The 19,276-nt window shown below is 40.1% G+C and overlaps 1 protein-coding gene and 1 long non-coding RNA gene across 3 annotated transcripts in view; one reads left to right on the top strand and one right to left on the bottom strand.

Moving 5' to 3' along the window:
• LOC146693915 (uncharacterized) overlaps window positions 1-19,276 on the top strand; it is a 340,133-nt gene that overhangs the window by 155,852 nt on the left and 165,005 nt on the right. The gene's annotated exons all lie outside the window — the stretch shown is intronic.
• The window catches only part of fchsd2 (FCH and double SH3 domains 2), a 72,691-nt gene that overhangs the window by 20,835 nt on the left and 32,580 nt on the right, over window positions 1-19,276 (bottom strand). The window contains exons 7-13 of one of the 2 annotated variants that reach the window (XM_085429920.1): window positions 16,742-16,796; window positions 16,493-16,621; window positions 12,037-12,159; window positions 11,037-11,132; window positions 9,844-9,918; window positions 3,487-3,603; window positions 3,228-3,332 (exon numbers count right to left, since the gene is read on the bottom strand). In XM_085429920.1, the coding sequence (XP_085286046.1) occupies window positions 3,228-3,332; window positions 3,487-3,603; window positions 9,844-9,918; window positions 11,037-11,132; window positions 12,037-12,159; window positions 16,493-16,621; window positions 16,742-16,796 (700 nt within the window). The remainder of the gene's footprint in view (window positions 1-3,227; window positions 3,333-3,486; window positions 3,604-9,843; window positions 9,919-11,036; window positions 11,133-12,036; window positions 12,160-16,492; window positions 16,622-16,741; window positions 16,797-19,276) is intronic. The other variant, XM_085429921.1, reaches the window with a different exon arrangement.

Here is a 19,276-nt window from a genome sequence, read left to right as displayed (position 1 = left end):
ATCTGAAGGGACAGGTGCACCTGTTACTTCGTACACCCGTTTTACTGTGTCAACAACTCAGTGGGAAAATCCCTGCTTGGACAGAGCTTTTCCCGTGTTCTTCCTATTATAACTAATAAAGAACTGCTCTGAGTGCCTAAAGTTCTGTGTTTCCCTAATCTATAGACACAAAAAATCCACTGCATCCTCCACTCTGATCTAAGGGGGGAGGGTCGCACGCCTGAAGTTCTATGGCTTCATTAGTATGGCTGGATGTCAAGATCTTGGGTAGAACAGCCACATTTGGCCACAGCATTACTTCAGAGCCATCAAGTTTCCAGCATAAAGTACAGGTTTGAAAGAGAGTACATGGAGCTCGCTAACTGTTGCAGCTGCTAAAAGAAAAACTCTTTTTAATAACTTCTCCATCATGGATATACCTGCGTAACAGGTGACCTGCCCAGGTCCTGCAAGACCAATGCCAGGTCCCATGCTGCAAGCCATTTCCCTCTAGGGGGCAGCAAACTCTTGGCACCATGCGGAAACTGCATTACCCAAAAATGCGTGCTAAGGGACCAACTCTTGATATGGTCATCATGGTTTACCCATACTGCTACCAGATGAACCCTCAGATGGCCAGGCTTCAAAGGTTGCTGTAAGCATCTCTAGCAGCTTCAGGCATATTTGAACAGCCACTCTTACCCTGAGCTGAAAGGACTCGAGCAGAGCCTGAATTCCAGTCCCTCTCGAGTTGACCGTCCCATCATGGATGCAGAATCTAGAGACAACTTGTTGAAGTTGGTCTGCTGTGTTGGACGTAGGGAGCTTTTGTCCCAAATGACCAATATCCCCCCAAGGCCTCGAGGTGGTAAACTGGATTGTTACCTGTTCACCCTTGTTGCACGATGAGGCACAAATCCAAAGATCAAGGTAAGGTATTATCATTATACCTGACAGACTTAATAATCTCAGGACTGAACTCATGCGGCTTGTAAGGTGAGGGAGAGGTTTAAGGGGGTAAACTGATACACCAGTCCCCGAAAGACGAAACACAGAAATCACACACAAATGACATCTGTATACCTGGTTGCACTACTGGCTGCTGAAAAGGGTGTGGCCCTGAAGCGAAACAACAGCCTGTAACCCTGAGAAGTTGTTTTCAAAACCCATGTATCCTGTGAATTAACTGCTCAGTAGTCCAGCTGCTGTTGCAAAAGTCTGCCTAGTGTTTGTTGTGTTGGCTGTCGAGGGGGGATAAGGGGTTGTCTTAGTGTTGCCTCTCTAGCACACCTGTTGTCACTCACCTGCACCAGTTTATGCTTCCTATCCTGACACACTGATATGAAGTAGGAAGTCTAACCGACTTCCTGTTATACTGTGATGACCAAGTGTTCCCTTAATATTTTTGGGTAGTGTAACTAATGTATAGGCCTGGCTTGGCTTTGTGATTGATATTGCTACTGGAAAAGGCTTGATGGAAGGAAGATGGAGCTAATTCACAGATAATACAGATAATGCTCCCATCAATAATACAAAAAATACAGCTAATGTTCCCATCAAACCTACATAATGTCTTTTGCCCTGCTTTCACTCCCTTTATAAATCTGTGATAAGAGGTCTGTGATAAAGCCATTAGTATCAAAGAGCTCATAAAATATTCACCATCTTAGTCAAGGTAATGCTGGTCTAGAAGAGAAATTAAAGGGAAGCACGAGAGAAAGACAGAGGATGAAGCACAGAAAAAAAGGTGACGTGGACACATGTTTGCACTTTGCTATGAAAAGATTCTCTAATTATTTTGAGGGAAGTGAGATCACAAGCTACTGATAGCTGCTAAATTATTCGAATGCATGACGACAAAGCAAATGTTTCTTAACTTGACAGCAGAGGGTGCCAAATATGCAAAAGCCTGATAACAAAGGTAGTGTGGAGCCAAAGAGGAAGTTAGATAGAGAATGAGCCAAATGCAATGAAGCTGAAAAGCAGAATGAATAGAAATATAGACTTCTGGGAGCGAACAGAGAGGATTAGGCTGAGAAGGATAGCGCACGGTGCAGTGATCTCATTGAGTGTTGACAGGTTCAATCTGTGGGAATCGATGCGCAATCAATAAGTATCTGGCTAGGGTGTGTAGAGGGAAAAGAGTGGGAGGATGGAAACAGAAAGAGGTACATGTGGATTGAAAGCCTGAGGAGAAAGTGGTCAAAGAAACAATAAAAATATGTGATCATCTGACCTTGTATCAACATTTTCATTATAATATAATAAAATAATCTAAAACATTACAGCTGTTTTTAACCTACAATGCGTTATACCTGCATGTAGTAACAGTGGGATATTAAGAGAAATGTAACTGTAAGCTATGACATACATCAAGGATGTAATTAATTAGTTTTTTCAGATTTGTGTAGGTGAATAACATAAATGATCTGTCACATCTTATGTTGGCAAAAGTGTGACGATAACTCGTGGGCCATGCTTGTTAAAATATACCCTGCTACGTCAAAGAGGGTGTGCAGAGTGAAAATATACATCGGCCCAAAGAGTGGGCAGCACTTCAACTCGTTTACAACGATATGCAACATTAAGTACTTCTATGTAAATGTGTACCACAGATTTCATGGTGTTTCAGAACAACAAACATTAGCCATTCATTAGAGACCTATTAAAACAATGAAAAATAAGCTTCCCGTACACAACAGTAATAACACAGAAAATAACATCTGCTTATTTTTGATATCAATATCGCATCACAGATTTTTTCCTTCTCTTTTTTCTTACTTCTATAAAAATAAATCTCATGTTGCTATCCAAGGCAGACTCTCTTGGAAACGTTTTTTTCCTGTTCGTTCCTTTATGTGTCAGCATTAGTGCACATACTGCAAAACGTTCTGTGACAGGCCGCTCCATAATAAGTACTCAAATAAATTCACGCTGTATTTCCAAAGTTTGTGTTCTGAACATTTGTTGGAAAAGGATCATCTATTCATCTGTTCTCTGTATCCTTGTAGCTCCATGCGGCGCCCAGGTTTTGACAGGATAGAACAACTGACACGCTACATTCACCCACATTTTGGTGTTTTCACTTCACCTGACCTTGCGTGCCTTTAGACTACGAGATGAAAATAAAGCACTGGGAAAGAGAGCTACATGAAGATGGGAACAAAGTGCAAACACCATACGCACAGGGTTATATTTAAACACAGACCCTGAGACAGCAGTAAACGTTGACGATCTGAGTCACACACCTCGGCTTTGCGCATGTTTTCTTTGGTGTCTTCGATCTTCATCTCCAGATCTAATCTTCCCTGCTCTGTGGGAGGCAAGCCGTGGCTCTCACACTCCTCCAGAGACTGACAACAACACACACAAACAGAGAGCGTGATTAGAACAGGAATGTGCGTGCACTTTAAAATTAACCTGATTAAGATTCACATGTTGCATTTCTAAAACGTGCAACAAATGTTTGTGAGCGTGTCTGTATGTGTGTGTGTGTGTCCCTCTTACTCGCTTGTAGTGAATGATATTCTTGTGCTCTCTGGCCACCCTGGTTGCCCATTTCCTGGCCTCCTTGTTCAGACTGTGCTCCTCTGTCGTCCCCGACTCCGACTCCAGCTGACGACTCTAATATCCCACACACAGCCGCACAGAGACACGCCACAGCAGCAGGCAAACACACAAAAATACAGTGTCAAAAACAACAGCTCAAGGTGTGCAATACGCAGAGGCTGTTAATTAAGCTAAAGAAAGCAACATTGTTTCCATAGCAAGTAATTAATACAGTGTGTGTTGCGATGCTCTGTTGTTACCTTATGAAACAAAAAGCTGCTATTAAAACCACATGTGAAACACCATGTGTGTGTTTTTTCTGTGTACTACAAATTGAGAGAAGAGGAGGTGCGTGTTGACAGCACTTTTTGCATGTGACTTTATTTTGTTGCTTTTTTTAAAAAATATATACTACAGAAAACACGCAGGGTCAGTCAAGGAATCTGCATGGCCTTCCAATTAAACATATGACATCAATTATAACCATGCAGCCAAAGTGAATCCGGAGCTCATGCGCTTAACAAAGAGCTTTTCTTATTTCACATGAAAGATTTCTATTTTTTTTCTCTCTTTCTGTTCTTTGTCACTGCTTTGAAGTGGGCGGGGATTCGCTGGGAAAAGGTCATGTTGCATACTTCTGCCCATCATGCATCATTTAGCAGTATGTGAATGAAAATCTGGTGACAGCTGGGAGGTTCTTTGGCCACTCTATCAAATTCTGATAATAACACACCCACAATATCCAGATTAACTATGTTGGATGAAATATTTCTTAATATTTTAATAAAGAAAACAAAAACATCATTTAATTTGATTCAGTCTTCTCTAAACAATTGATGCTGATTTCATAGAAACATATTTGCATTTTTAAAGCCAGATTTTTCAGTTTAATCATAATTATTTGCTATTGTGGTCCAAAAAACATGACTCAGTAATCAAATTATACAGCTGTCTGTCATGGTCCAAAGAAACCCTGAAAAAAAGACTGTTTTTGGTTACTTGTTTACAAATATGACTCAGATTTGATCTTTTCATTTCTATCTATTATAAATGCATCATAGCAGGGGCTGAAAAACAAAAAGGATACTTTCTAGTAATTTAACAATGACCCACTCCAGCTTCCCTCGTGATAACTCAGATCGAAATCAATGCAAAATATCTTGCAAAGACTTCCATGTATAGACATTCGTCGTCAGTGCTGTGTTTGCACAGACCTGAGAGGTTTGAGTTCCCATAATCTGATAATAAAAGTCTGTTAGCCTCAGCTAAAGTACACAATATTATAATTATACCTTTTCATGCACATCATCTCTATTAATTATGTGCTGATTCTGTAACAATAGGGCATAAATCTGGCTAAGTATAGGTGTGAAACCAAGTGTATTACATGGGAGATTTACAGCTTAATTACATTCAGGCACAGGAGAATTGCAGCAAGTTAAGGGAGAGGGCAGGAAACTCGATTAGAACAGTGGCTCGAATATGACATGTCACGAACCTGCATCTCAATTTCCTTAAATTTGAATTTCAGATAGTCTGCCAGCATCTACAGTTATGTGGACAGTAAAAAAAAAATCTGATCCTTACCAGGTCTTAAATACAAGCTCAGATGAAACACAAAACATCTCGAAAGACAAAGCTAAACCGAAAACGTAGAAATAGTGTGGAAAACCTAAGTACACCCCTACTGCTTCCACAGGAGTTACGAGGTTAAGTAACAGCCAGGAGTTCCTAATTAAATGCAGATTATTATCCGATCATTAGCAAATGTAAGCACATCTATAAGAGCAGAAGTTTTGTCACTCTGTCGGTGTGCGTAACACGATGCCAAGGAGGAAAACATCAGCAATGATCCTCAAGAAGCAATTCTTGCTCCCCATCTCTTTGAGAACATGTATATGGTCACTTTTTAACAATTTCAATTCCATCATTATACAGAGAAAAGGATTATTCACAACTGGAAAAGATTCAAGATAGTTCAATCAGCTAGAATGTCCTAGCAAATTCCCACTGAGGTCGGACCGTGCAATGCTCAAAGTAACTGCAAAAAAACCCTAAGAGCTACATCTCAGATACTACAGGCCTCAGTTAGCATGTTAAATGTTAAAGTTCATGACAGTACAATAATAAAAGTGAACAAATATAACTTTGGAAGGGTTGCCAGGAAAACGTCTCTTCTCTCTAAAAACAACATGTTAGCACAGCTTGGGTTTGTAAAGCTGCATCTGAACAACCCACAAGACTTCTGGGACGAAGACCAAAGTGGTGATGTTTGGCCATAATGCACACCAAGCATGAAACCAAACACAGCATAACAGCACAAACCTCATACCCACTGTCCACCACGGTGGTGAAGGAGTGAAGATTTGGGCTTGTGTTGTAGCCACAGGACCTGGGCACTTAGTCGATAATGAATTCCTCTGTATACCAAAGTGCTCTAGAGTCAAATCTGAGCCCATCTGTCTAGTAGCTTACTACATTTGGCTGAAATGGGGCCATACAACAGGACAATGATGAAAGAGATATGTGCAAATACCTGCAAAGTTTCTCCACAGTGACAGGAGAGACTGATAAATGGCATGCAGAAAATGACTACTTCAAGTTATTGCTGAAAAAGGTGGATCTACAAGCTGATGAATGAGGGCGAGTACTCATCTGAGGTATTGTATTTAAATAATTTTAGAACCTGGTAAGGATCAGATTATTTATTATGATGTCATAATACATAAAATCTTTGAAATAAAAAAAGATCCACTCCCTTTCACATGACTGTTCATACTGCAAATAAATTCTAGTGCTCATGTGAGTCATGTGACTTTCTGCATCACTTTTGTATCTTCCTGTTGCACACTGATTATCTCGTTACACCCAAACAGATCAATCAACCTGCACTCTAAATGTCTTTATGGACAAAGGTGAAATATTATTTTATTAAATCATTTAATAAATTGGAAAATAACAACATTAGCAATGACTGTAGGTGCCATAATAGGCACAACTATAAACAACTGACCTGACATATAAGGGAAAATGGTGTCATCATCAAAATCTAAACCTTTTTCAGACTTAAAGAGGCAGACACATTTAGATACAGTCTTCTTGCAGGTTATTCACTCATTCTGAACACATTTCTTGTCTTAGACACATATTATTATAAGAAAAAAAATGTCAGAAAGGGTCTAGGACTTATGATTTAATGCATTTGCACAGGTTTTTCTCTGAATAGGGCTCTTGCTCTTGTTCTACAGTTTTTAGAAACATATCGCTGTCCTAACTAATAAAATTCATCATGCTGAACAGCACATGTATCACAAATTAGCCAAGGCAGCAGTATTTCTATGTGAAGTGTTTTAATGGAGTTTTAAAGAACTGGGTGCCTAGGACTCCAGTGTTTCTACACAACTTGCATTAGAGCAGCAGCGGTGCATTCAGACTGCAGCAAATACCTGCCTATGATTATGCTTTTTTATGCGTGTTAAAAGCGAAAGAATGAATTGAGTTCTCCTAAAATAGCACAGAGAAAATGTATGTGTACAACTACAGAGTTGCTTGTAAACCACAATATGATGTCTACATTCACAACATGTAAATTTAATGCAGTGTTAGCTTTAGTATTATTTCATATTTTATGTTTTATGGGCTTATCTTACACATGCAGACACAAAGAATTCAATAATCATCATGTAAGATATACGTAGCATGATTTTGAATGGAAATCAGGACACATTCAATTTCCAGTGATTACATCTTGAACCCATAACAAATTTGTAAAGGAAAATTACACTAAACTATGACACATCAGCTTTCAGGATGTTGATGACAGTATGGTGATATTTTAAAAGATGACATAAGGTTACGGCATCAGATGAGTCATGACAATGGTCATGAGAAGCCAAAGCCACCAAAGGTATTCAGCTATCGAGCAAGTGTGCCTTCATTGCTTGATTATGATGAAGCAACTAGAAAACGCAGGAAACATAAAGAACTTCTTTAAATAGACCTGTAATGGCTGAACCGCCTCAGTGTAGTCAGCTGTCGTTGTGAGGTTTATGTCAGGTGGAATAGTTGTAACAATCAGGTGAACTGTGGCCTTTTTAGATATGAAATAAGAAAATTTCATCAGCTGCTGCTCTATTCTCTGGTTTGATTATTCTATTGGTGCACAAAAGCAAAGTCGCATTGAGCAGATAAAATCTTAACATGTAATTCAGAAACTCCCACATATTTGTCATGTTTATTTTTAGTTCTCACGCCAACTATGTGGATGATGTCATAATCCTATCTGCAGCCACTTGTGTGGTTATCCCAGAGTGTCTCACGGTCTTGTTACGGTGACAGATGGCCATAAAAAGTCAGGCAGTGAAAGTTCTTTAACCTCCGCTGTATTTCAGTAAAAAGAGAAAATCGAACCTAAAAAACAAACAAACCATACGCTATTGTTTTATTGTCTGTGGTTAAAGTGCTGACTGCTGTAGGCCAAAATCAACAACCTCCTCCCTAAGCCACAAAGCTGAGAGCCATATAAAAACAGATCATTTATAAAGCACAATGATGTGTTAATGACTATTAACAAGACATGACTCTTTTCCAGTAATAACAAAAGAGCTCTGGGTTTTATCACTACATAGTGTGCTGTCAGATTTGAGCCCATCCTCAGCTGCTTTTCTCAGTTATTCCCAACACACAATAATACTTTGCTCACCCTCACCGCCATGCTGTATGAAGTCTTGGTGCTCCAACTGGTTAGAGCACAATTTCTGCTTAAAAGAGGGATGGGCCCACACTGCTCTCCAAGATACTTGGAATATAAAGGTTATTCTAGCTGACTAACTGTCTGCCTGTCAATCAGAGTTAGATCACAGAAGAAGTCCCTGCCAAACAGAGCATGTCATACTTGGGCGTCTAGTTCAGCAAAGTTTAATTTAATGTGTGTTAACATTGATTTGTCATGTCACTGAGTCGAAAAAGTGTCAGCTCACTGACACTACAGTTGTTTTTAAAGAAAATTATAATGTAAAGTATCATCAAAAGCATCATAATCACAGGCAAGGAGATCCATAGTGACAACATTCGTAAATAGTCTGCATAACTATGAAAAATCAAGTATTTTTCTGTCTTTTTTTTCTCACTATAACAGGTCATTCCGAGCATGCGCTAGAAATCTAGGGAATATAACTTAAATTGAAAGATTGCTACCAGTGAGGGCAAAGTCTTTTTTGTGGGTTAAAAAGGTTTCTCTGTTGGGTGCCTATGAACACACACTCACCAGCCACTTTATTAGGTACACCTATTTAACTGTTTATTAACAAAAATATCTAATTAACCAATCACATGGCAACAGCTAAGTCATGTAGCCATGAAGACATAGTCAAAATGACCGGCTGAAGCTGATTTGAGCATAGCGTGGTTGTTGGTCCCTGACTGGCTCGTCTGAGTGTTTCAGAAACTGCTGATCTGCTGGGATTTTCCCACACCACCATCTCTAAGGTTTACAGAGAATTGTCCAAAAAAGAGAAAATATCCAGTGAGCTGCGGTTCTCTGGGAGAAAATGCCTTTTGATGCCAGAGGTCAGAGGAGAATGGCTAGACTGCTTTAACTCACGTATGAACCTCAAAGCAGATGAGCTGCACCAGCAGAAGGCCATAACAGGTGCCACTCCTGCTCGTTATAAACAGAAAACTGAGGCTCAGACTCACCAAAATTGGACAATAGAAGTCTGGAAAAACTTGGTATGCTCGTGATTTCTGCTGCAACAGTCAGATTGCAGAATTTGGTGTAAACAACATGACAGCATGGATCCATTCTGTCTTATATGAACTGTTAGTGTGGGCAATATTTTCTTGGCACACTCAGTACCAGCTGATCATTGTTTGAATTCCTCAGCCTAACTGTGTATTGTTGCTTCCAGTAGGATAACGCACCATGTCACAAAGCTCAAATAATATCAAACTTGTTTCTTGAACAGAACTGGTGAGTTCTCTGTACTCAAATGGACTCCACAGTCACCAGATTGCAATCCAATAGAGCACTTGATGTGGTGAAACAGGAGATTGATTATCCAGTACTAGCAAGGTATAACTAATAAAGTAGCCTGTGAGTGTATGAGGTTTCAGATTTTTCCAGAGCCATGCTGAAACATCAATCACAGCCTGAGGTGTTAAGTTAAACTGCATTATTACGCTTTGTTTGGCTCATGGCCGACTGAAAGCTTCTTACAGTAAATGATGCAGTCAGTATAAACAGAATGTATGAATGAAGCAGATAAGCCATGGTCTGAGAAATATGATAGGAATGCTGACAACAGTTAAGACTACCTGTGCCAGGGTCATTCTCATGGCACTGACCGGCGACGGTTCAATGTCCACCAACTGCTGCACCGAGCTCAGAGTCTGGCACACACACACACACACACACACAAATAGACATCCAGGCATCCGCAGACCACACACCCAAAGAGCAGCAGTGCAAGCACACAGACAGACAAACACAAGGAGCGATTAGTGGAAAAAAAGTTTAGGGAAAAACTGTTAGCAAAGCTTGAACAGGAACAGGAAGACACAAAGAAGGAAGAGAACATTGTTACAGAGAAAACTGTTAGAACACTTGAAACAAGGCAAAAGATCAGAGGCAAGGAGAAACTGGCAGAACCCAGAGAGAGAAAGAGAAATGTAGAGAAAGGAGAGTGCACAATATGACTCAGACACAGGAGAGAAGGATACTACTCTAGAAAGGTATTAGAAACAGTGTCCAGTGAGAGCAATTTCTTTTTTTAGCCAGAAAGACTTAACAAGTCCCCGAAGAGGAGAAGAGAGGAGACAGCATGATTCCCACTGCTCCATTCCGATCACACAGACCGTGATCACTTGACAACAATTTAAAATATTTGTAGCATTCAGCAACCAATTGAATTTAAATGATTAAATTAGCTTGCGTAAATGACAAAAAAAAATCCCAGGCTAGAAAGATACGCTCCCAACGGACACGCAACATCTGAACACAGAGCCGATTCATGCATCTTTCACGTTGTCAGCAGACATTAGTTAACTGGGCAACTCCATCTGAAACTGTTAACATAAAGAAATCCCCAAAGTCTGGGAACAAAAGGCCCAAAGATATCTCAAGAGAAAAAAGGGCGATCACAGCTTTGGCTCACGGATTTTTAACTTGGCAGGTCTCTCAGGCCCAGATGTTTTAATGTGACTCTCTAAATCAGAACTGCGGTAAATGAATTCTGTTTCATCACTCAACTTAAGGATTTAAGCAACATTTTATACACATAAGATATTAGAGAGGACAGAAAACACAGGATGAAAGGAAAGCCCACATGGCTGGCTGCTGTCTATGTGTGGGAGTTTGTGCGTATGTGTGTATGTATGTGTGTGTGTGAGTCAGCAAGTGAAGTGGAGTGACAGTCCTGCTGTGAACAGGTTTATGTACAAACAATCTAAGTACTAGTGATACATGAGTATTAATCCAGGAGATCTGTGTGTAGTTGTGCGAGTCTCACCGTGTCACATTCACTGGGCTGGAACTGGAAGTCGTGCGCTTTGTGAAACACCGGATTCTCTTGCATGAACAACTGCTGGTTGTACTCCTGCATTATCTGAAAGAAAGCGTTAAGGAGATCTTTAATCCAGTACATTTTGCATGCAAGTTTGGTGCTGTGTAAACCCGACAATACAAGAGTCTGTTGAACTTCATGTGTGAAGAGGCTTCTGCTCCCTTCGAGGATGCAAACGACAATTTTTTTTCCCACTGCCGCATCTGAAGCCCACAGTGGGTGAGTGTTTCATATTCATGCATACATTTGTGGGTTCATATTTTGACTTTAGAGGGATTAATTTTTCGGTCCAAGAGGGATATGGTTCAGAAGTTAAGTCGAGTTTCTGAAGACATAACATTCAAACCAAAGCTAGTGTGAGTGTAGTTTAGGATGAGACCCGAAACCAGTGAGAAACTGTCCCACACAGGAAGCAGCTAGAAGCGATGTGGTGAGCAAACAATCCTGAAATACAGTGACATTCAGTAAAATGGCAACATGCAAAATAACCCCTGATAATGCGTTCGGGTCCTGAAGTTAACATTTCACAATTTGCCTGTGACTACATGCTGCGTTAATCAAAAACAGTCACTGTGTTGTGTCTTTCTTGCACAGTTAAAGTAGAATAGAAACCTCATCATGCCACACAAAAGGTACACACAGCTGCTCCCTTATTCACACAGGGTCACAACAAAAGGTAGCTCTATCTTTGATTTGACAGGTTTTTACACCAGATTTCCTTCCTGACACAACCCCAAAATGATTCGTGCCTACTTCTGCAACAGAACTGAAGATCTGCTTGTGAGGTGGCTGTGCAAACCACTAAACTGCAGACAGACACAAAGAAATTAAAGAAAGAAAATAACAGAAAGAAAAAGACTGCTGAATGTCAAAACACTTTCAGTGGGTTCCATAGAAATGTCTTACCACAGATTCAAAAAGCATATTTTTGTATTGTCTGACTCACCCTGGTGGATTTGTCCAAAAGGAACTGATACGTGTTGTGTGTAGCCTGGGAGGCCTCAAGCTCAGTGCGACAAAGTGCCACCAGGTAGTCTTTGACGTGCTCATAGATTCTGCCGTCCAAGGCCTAGAAGACAGACAGAGAAAGACAGGAACCAGGGGTTACACTGAAGCATGGATGAATTCAATGTAATTCCACAATCCTTAATAATAAAGCAGAGAGGACAAGGGAATCAGGAGGAGACACTAAGAAATAGACAAAAAGAACAGAATGTGAATAAGCGTTGCTAGTTTGTCGTAAACTCAAATTAAATCTTGTGTTTAGATAGCCATAAATGTACTGTGATTTTGTTACATAATCTACTGATGCACGTCTATGTTTAAAAAATCATATTTGAGGTCCATAGTCCATAGATTACACTATAACTGATTGACAGCTCCCTTGCTTTTGTGTTATTTTTGTTGCATTTGTTGGGTGGGACAATTTCCTCTGTTAATGATTGTTTCTGTTATTGCATAAGCTACTGTGTAGCAGGACTAAATCAACGGAAACGTCTTGTGTGGAAGGTAATTTCAAGCTTTATTTTATGATAAATTTCACTAGAACACACCCCAAAACATGCAAAATACATACAGGACATACAGTCAAATTGAACAGAAATAGAGTCCAGCATAGCAAAGCCCACTTCTGTTACAAACAAACACGCCTCACTCGCATCGCCGCCTCCCATGGCGTACTGTATATTATAACTTTAAATGCAGTATATGGCATGTTTCCATGGGCCATTAAAAAGGATTTTATAAAAAACACTAAACTAAAAAAGGAAGAGGTGAAAAAGTGAAGAGAAAGATGGTGGGAAAATATAAAGAGGTGAGAGGGAGGGAACGAAGTCACAAGAAGGCCCAAAACCAAGCAGATGTTTTTATTTAACAACTGTTAACATTAGCATTTCTGATGCACGGATGTAAAGACATTTTAATGAAGTATGCAGTCCAAGTGAACAGCCTTTCTATGGGCAGCCGGGATACTGCTGCCAAGCTGTAGGCAACGCTGCCAAACAGACAGAGAGCGGGGCTAACGGAGGGGAGGAGGAGAGGAAGAAGAGGGGAAGGGAGAGCATTTTGAAAAGGTATAAAAGGTATTAGTGGGTGAGAGCAAAAAAGAGAGACTTACTGAAAAAAATGTGTTTATGGGACACGAGTGTGTGTGTGAGTGAGTATGTGAGTGTGTTCTTTGGATGGTGTTCTCACAGCTGCAGAGGAAGGTGAAGGGGTTCAGATTCCAATTCAACAAAACACAGAGAAGGCACGCACACACACAGACATCAGTGATCAAATGCTCAGAGACACACACATACACGCACTCCTCTGGCCAAAGTCTCAGAAACGTGCACACACTATTCTAACCAGCGGATCATTTAGGCCAAGTCTGCAGCCTCCAGCTAACACCTACGTCTGTCTCCTTCTTATACAGACAAACACATTTAAAAAAACAACATAAAACCCACAACCCACAGCATTCACACACAACACAGCCTCAAAAACAATGGGATATTGACAAGGACATTATGTCATTAAGGGTGGGTTGCTGGCTGACTTCTCTCTAAATGTTCCCTCATCATTCTGGTCATTTCCTCCTCCCCCTTTCTTCTCTTCCTCCCCTCCTTTTTTCATCCATTTACGGTAGTGTTGAAATGAAGTGAGTCAGCTTCCAGAAAAAGCCCCGTCCGTCCCTATACCATGGTCAGTGGATGTGTGTTTATGTGTGTGTGTCTGTGTTTGGGTTGAATGACTGCATCAGTTGGAACAATAAGGGCAGCACAGGGGAGCAGACGGGGCAGCAGAGGTGCAAGTGTGAGGGTGTGTGGTTGTGTGTGTCAATGTCTAGCCGGCAACTTTAAAGACCGACATTAATAACAGCATATACTGCTGACAGCAGAGGGAGACGTTGAGCAGTCGGTTCTTCCTCTGCCCTTTCACTAACGCTGTCGCATTGACAAGGACGGCTCACCTATAAGATTTAAGTTATTACCGCAGCCTCACTACAACTCTCAGTACAGTCAGTATTTATGAAGGGAAGATTTGATCTAAACAAGGCTATCAATTACAAGTCTCCTCACCTATCATCCCCAGAGAAACTATTCTATTATCCTTCAGTCATCTATTTCACACTTAATCATTTTCTTTTCTCAGATGACCTAGGAAGGAAGGAAGCCGATTCTTACCACTATAACTCATTTAATCTCAAACATTTCATGGGATAACTACAATATCTGTTGAACATGGAGATGAAAAGGCCCCAAAAGCATACAGGAATGCATTCATGGAAAAGATTTCACGCCTTCCTTGAACTGCAGAGAGAACTCATACATTCACAAGTGCTGATACTTTCAGGTAAACACCACAAATGAATCAGCACAGGAAGGAGAGGGAGGACAGACAGCTTGCTTCCTTCTAGCAATGTCCCTCATTCTCTGTGTGTGTTTTCATGCGCATATTTGTGTATGTGCATATTTCCCTGCAGTCCTGTCCTTCTGTCACAAGAAGCTAAGGATCTATTATTCAGAATGGCCTCGTAGTATAGATGCTCATGCACGCCTAAGGCAGAGCATGCGAGAGTGAGGAGAGAAGACAGAAAAGAAGATGGGAGAAGAAATAAACAAGGAGTCAAAAGCCAAGAAACAGAAGAAAAAAAACTTAAATTTTATTTAATATTATTGAAATCCTGAGTACATACCATTTAACTGATGGTCAGACAAATGAGAAAAACAAGAGCAATAAAGCTGCAGATGTAAAACAGACCAACATGTGTGTCTATAACAGAACTACCATAATCAGTCACGCCTGAGGATTTTTCATGCTGAAGAATTAAGCAATTGTCAATCAGACGCTTTCCAGATAGTACTGCACAGTGGGTTAAAATCTCATTATGCTTTTCTATGTTTATAATTCCACAAATTTTAACAAGACACCCAACACCACTGGCTGAAATGCAGCTTCAAACCATGACAGTTTTACCGATGGCTGTAGACACTCACTTGTCGTGCATTTTCCACTCTGGACTACTGATTCTCAGTCCAGTTGTTGTGAAATTTGGCACATCTTTTTCTCCCTTCCTTAACAATGTTTGTTGACAGCCACCCTTTCTACTGAGACGCTTCTTTTGAGGCTTTAGTGAACAGTAGAGAATAGCTCAATTGAAGTGTCAGATGCATCTCTCAGGTCCTGGGTTTGGATTTTTCACATTTCTTTAAGAAATAACTTTCAGATACTGCTATAGGCAGTTTTGACACACCATGCTGAGATATGCCAAGTTTTCATCTAATAGATCTCTGGAAATCACTTGTTAGAGCAAAAATGCTCTAACGTGTCTGTGTTATCTTTGGCATTTTTAATAGATTCAACACAAGAAACTGGAACAAATGATGTTTTGTGACATACTACTAGTAACAAATTGCTTAAAAAATGTAAAAATTGGTTTCTTTTCATCCCTTGAGTTAGGTTCTGTTTTGTGCTTGAATGTTTCATGAAAATGGTCAAGTAAAAGTAATGGACTGAAAATTTGTGAAAAAGCAGCCAGAGAAACTTGAAAAAGACCTTCAGACATCCTGGAGAACTATTGCTCGAGAACACTTTAAAAATTCCAAGAAATTCTGGCTCTTTGGAGGCAAAATATAAGGAAACATATGATGTTTCGAGACTTTTACTTTATGTGTTGTATCTGTGAGCATGTTAGCCCATGTTTGTACAACAGAGTAGCTAGGCTGTAAGTGAATTACAGACTGGGATTTTTGTTTGTGTATTTTCATACAGATCATAATTAAAGCAGTATCACAACTGAAACAGCTCAGCAAGATATTATTGTGTCTGATTAAGACTGGGCTTAACCACCTTTTGTATTCAATCATCTTAGCAGTTTAAAATAAAAGACCAAAGACAAAAGAATGTCTTTTTTGATATTCCATCAGCTGAAAATGATAATTTCCTGCCCACCGATGATTTGGTTTAAGTTGACATTAGCATGGCTCACTTTTCTTCACATAAGCCCCTTTCAAATCGTAAATCCGCACAACGCTGCGACTTTCTTTGAAGACTCAAAACTGTGAAATCAACACTTTTTCGTGTGTGATATTTCCCTACCAGCTATTTCACTGACAGTGAATGGGAGTCTGACTTTGTGGACTCATGAAAGGAACACATTTTCCCAAAACTGAACTTAGATTCAAAGCTCCCCAATTTATATTCTGAAAACAGAAAAATGCTTCCTCATTCCCGTCCAAAAAAAAAATAAAAAATCCCTCCGGATATTATCCAAGGGAGGCTCTTAAGTCAGTACTTGATCTAGTAAAGCAAAATATTGCAACAGCATTAAAATCTCGAGTCTTTAATGTTGGCTTTGTGTTTTCACTTTCACACCACTTACCTCATTCATTTCCTTTCTTTCATCTTTCTATATTTACCTGTATGCAGTGCAGCAGATCTGTATGGTAGTACCGATCGTGGTGAGCATTGGCAGCAGCTAGCGTTAGCAAGTAGTCATTCCTGGCCTGTGTCGCCTTTGAGTTACAGTCACTTCTTTTTGCTTTCAACTTCAAAAAACAGACAGAAAAAATGTGTATAGTGTTACTACTTGTTTTTAAATAATTGTTCAAAGTAATACATCTGAAAGCCCTGCCTAAACAAGCCGCTGTTATGTTTCAGGTTCTTACCTTCACACTTGCTTTCTGTAAACTAATTCTTGACTGAAAAAGACCCAGTTTAGACCTGAAAAAGACAAAAAACAAAACAATAATAAGTATCTAATTTTATTTTATTTTTTTTTAAACACTGTAAACTTTTTGTGTATTCACATTTTTAAATTTAACATGTCAAGTAAAAGACGACAGAAGGGAAGATCCAAGGATTTCTACCACATCTCCATCCTCTGATTCGGACCAGACTTTATAGACGAACCCTGGCCTGAGCAGAGCGGGACTTGACAGTGATGAATGTGAGCCTGATCCAGACACTCATTTGTATCAATGACAGAGAGAGCCTGTCTCCTCCCGGCATGTGTATCCGTGCGCATGAGCGCAAAAACATTAAAAAAAGCATGTTTATTTCGATTAAATCTAACACTCGTCGATGCAAATGCTTCAGTGTGTAATTTTCTCTGCCAGTTCCCCGCGCGAGAGTACCTGTAAAATGCTTCTACTTAAGTCCTACTTTACACCCCGAGTGCTGTTAAAAATAACATTCACACCAATTTATTCCTGTGTGTTCCTTGTGCCTCGCCATTTTTATCCTCTCAAACACACACGCATGTGCATACTCTCCAATAATGGCACACAGGCGATACAGTTATTTCCATCGCTGCTACTTTCTACTGAGCGATGGAGAACAGAAAAGAGTAGATTGGCCAATCGATGTGAGCGCAAACCAAGGGTTGAGAATTCAATGAAGTGAAAATGTCACCATAGCTACTGCTACCAAGGGATGGGAGGAAAACAACACTCATCAGCTCCAGATCAAACTCTGGAACTAATTGTGAGACTGCAAAGCTTCAAGATTTGAATTCTTAGAGCAGAAACAGGTCAGGTGGCTGTTCAATCAGAAAGCCTCTTAAGCTTGGAAGGTAATAAAAAAGTAAAGGACAGACACCAGGGTCACAGGAAAAAAGTGCTTTCAATCAACATCAACATTACTCTCTATATATCTGCTGGAGCTATGCTTCAAATTAATTAATAATATCAAATTAACATCGTTTAGATGTGGTTAGCTGATTCATCAAAACTAAAGTCAGTCAATGTTTCCACACTATTCTTTACTGTTCCTCTGTTGTTGTTTTCATGTCTTTTCGTCTGTATTTTTTCTCTCTCTTTCAAACACCTGTGTATGTTTATGACTGATTGCTTCTTTCATCCTCGATGACAATGTTTTTCCCTTTCTTTATCTCTCTCCAAAGAGAAACACACACACACATTCTCCTTATGAGGTTAACCAGCTTCACTCTCTTGATTACATTCTCCCTCACCATGGAGACCATCTGTTTAGTCACACCATTTTTATATATTTACCAAGAAGTGTGGTAAATTAAAGAAAAATCCAACATAAAGTTTCTAAGTAAGACAAGTGTAGGGAGACAGGATTTACCACCAGTAGACTTTGGGTGTGACTTGATATTTAGGAGGACTCTTCTCTCATTTTGGTGTTATGATACACGGTTGTGTAAAGTGCTCTCTTGAGCTTTATTCACACAGGCCTAAACATCCTTCAGTGACCCACAGGCAGTAAATAGGTGAAATGGGTCTCAAAGAGGTGCTACACCGAAAACCTTGCAATGTCTTTCGTTGCTATCAGTTTGCTGCAGTCACCTGTAGGTTCCACAGAAATGAACTAAAGCTAAAAAGTGTGGCGCAATCTACGCTATATTGCTAAAAGTATTCCCTCGCTCACCCAAATCAATGGATTCAGGTATTCCAGTTACTTCCATTGCCACAGGTGTATAATATCAAGCCTCTAGGCATGCAGACTGCGTCTACTAATATTTGTGAACGAATGAGTCGCTCTCAGGAGCTCAGTGAATTCCAGAGTGGTACCGTGATAGGACACAACCTGTGCAGTAAGCCTAGCACTGAAATTTCCTCACTACTACATATTCCACAGTAAACTGTTAGTGGTATTATAACAAAGTGGAAGCGACTGGAAATGACAGCAACTGAGCCATGAAGTGATGAACCCTTCCTGTTCCAACATGACTGCGCACCAGTGCACAAAGCAAGGTCCATAAAGACATGGATGAGTGAGTCTGGTGTGGAAGAACTTGAATGGCCTGCACAGAGTCCTCATCTCAACCCGCCAGAACAACTTTAGGATGAATTATGAGTGGAGACTGCGGGCCGGCCCGTCTCATCCAACATCAGTTTCTGACCTCATAAATGTGCTTCTGGAAGATTGGTCAAAGGTTCCCATAAACCCACTCTTAATCCTTGTGGAAAGCCATCCCAGAAGAACTGAAGCTGTTATAGATGCAAAGGGTGGGCTGACTGACATCATGTTAAACCCTATGGGTTAAGAATGGGATGTCACTCAAATTCATATGCATATGAAGGCAGAGGAGTGAATACTTTTGGCAATATAGTGTATGAATGTTTTCTTTGTATAATTGTCTTTACCTTAAAATATAAAGCACCTTGAGGCAACTGTTGCTGTGATTTGGTGCTAGATAAATACAATTGAATTGAACTGAATGGTAACCATCAAAG

The sequence above is a fragment of the Copadichromis virginalis genome, linkage group LG14, assembly GCF_057382275.1.
Source record: "Copadichromis virginalis isolate Kocher_CV1m ecotype Utaka linkage group LG14, C_Virginalis_male_GT1.1, whole genome shotgun sequence".
Lineage (NCBI taxonomy): Eukaryota > Metazoa > Chordata > Actinopteri > Cichliformes > Cichlidae > Copadichromis > Copadichromis virginalis.
Note: the sequence above shows the minus strand (reverse complement) of the source record. Positions and strands in the feature narration are given on the sequence as shown.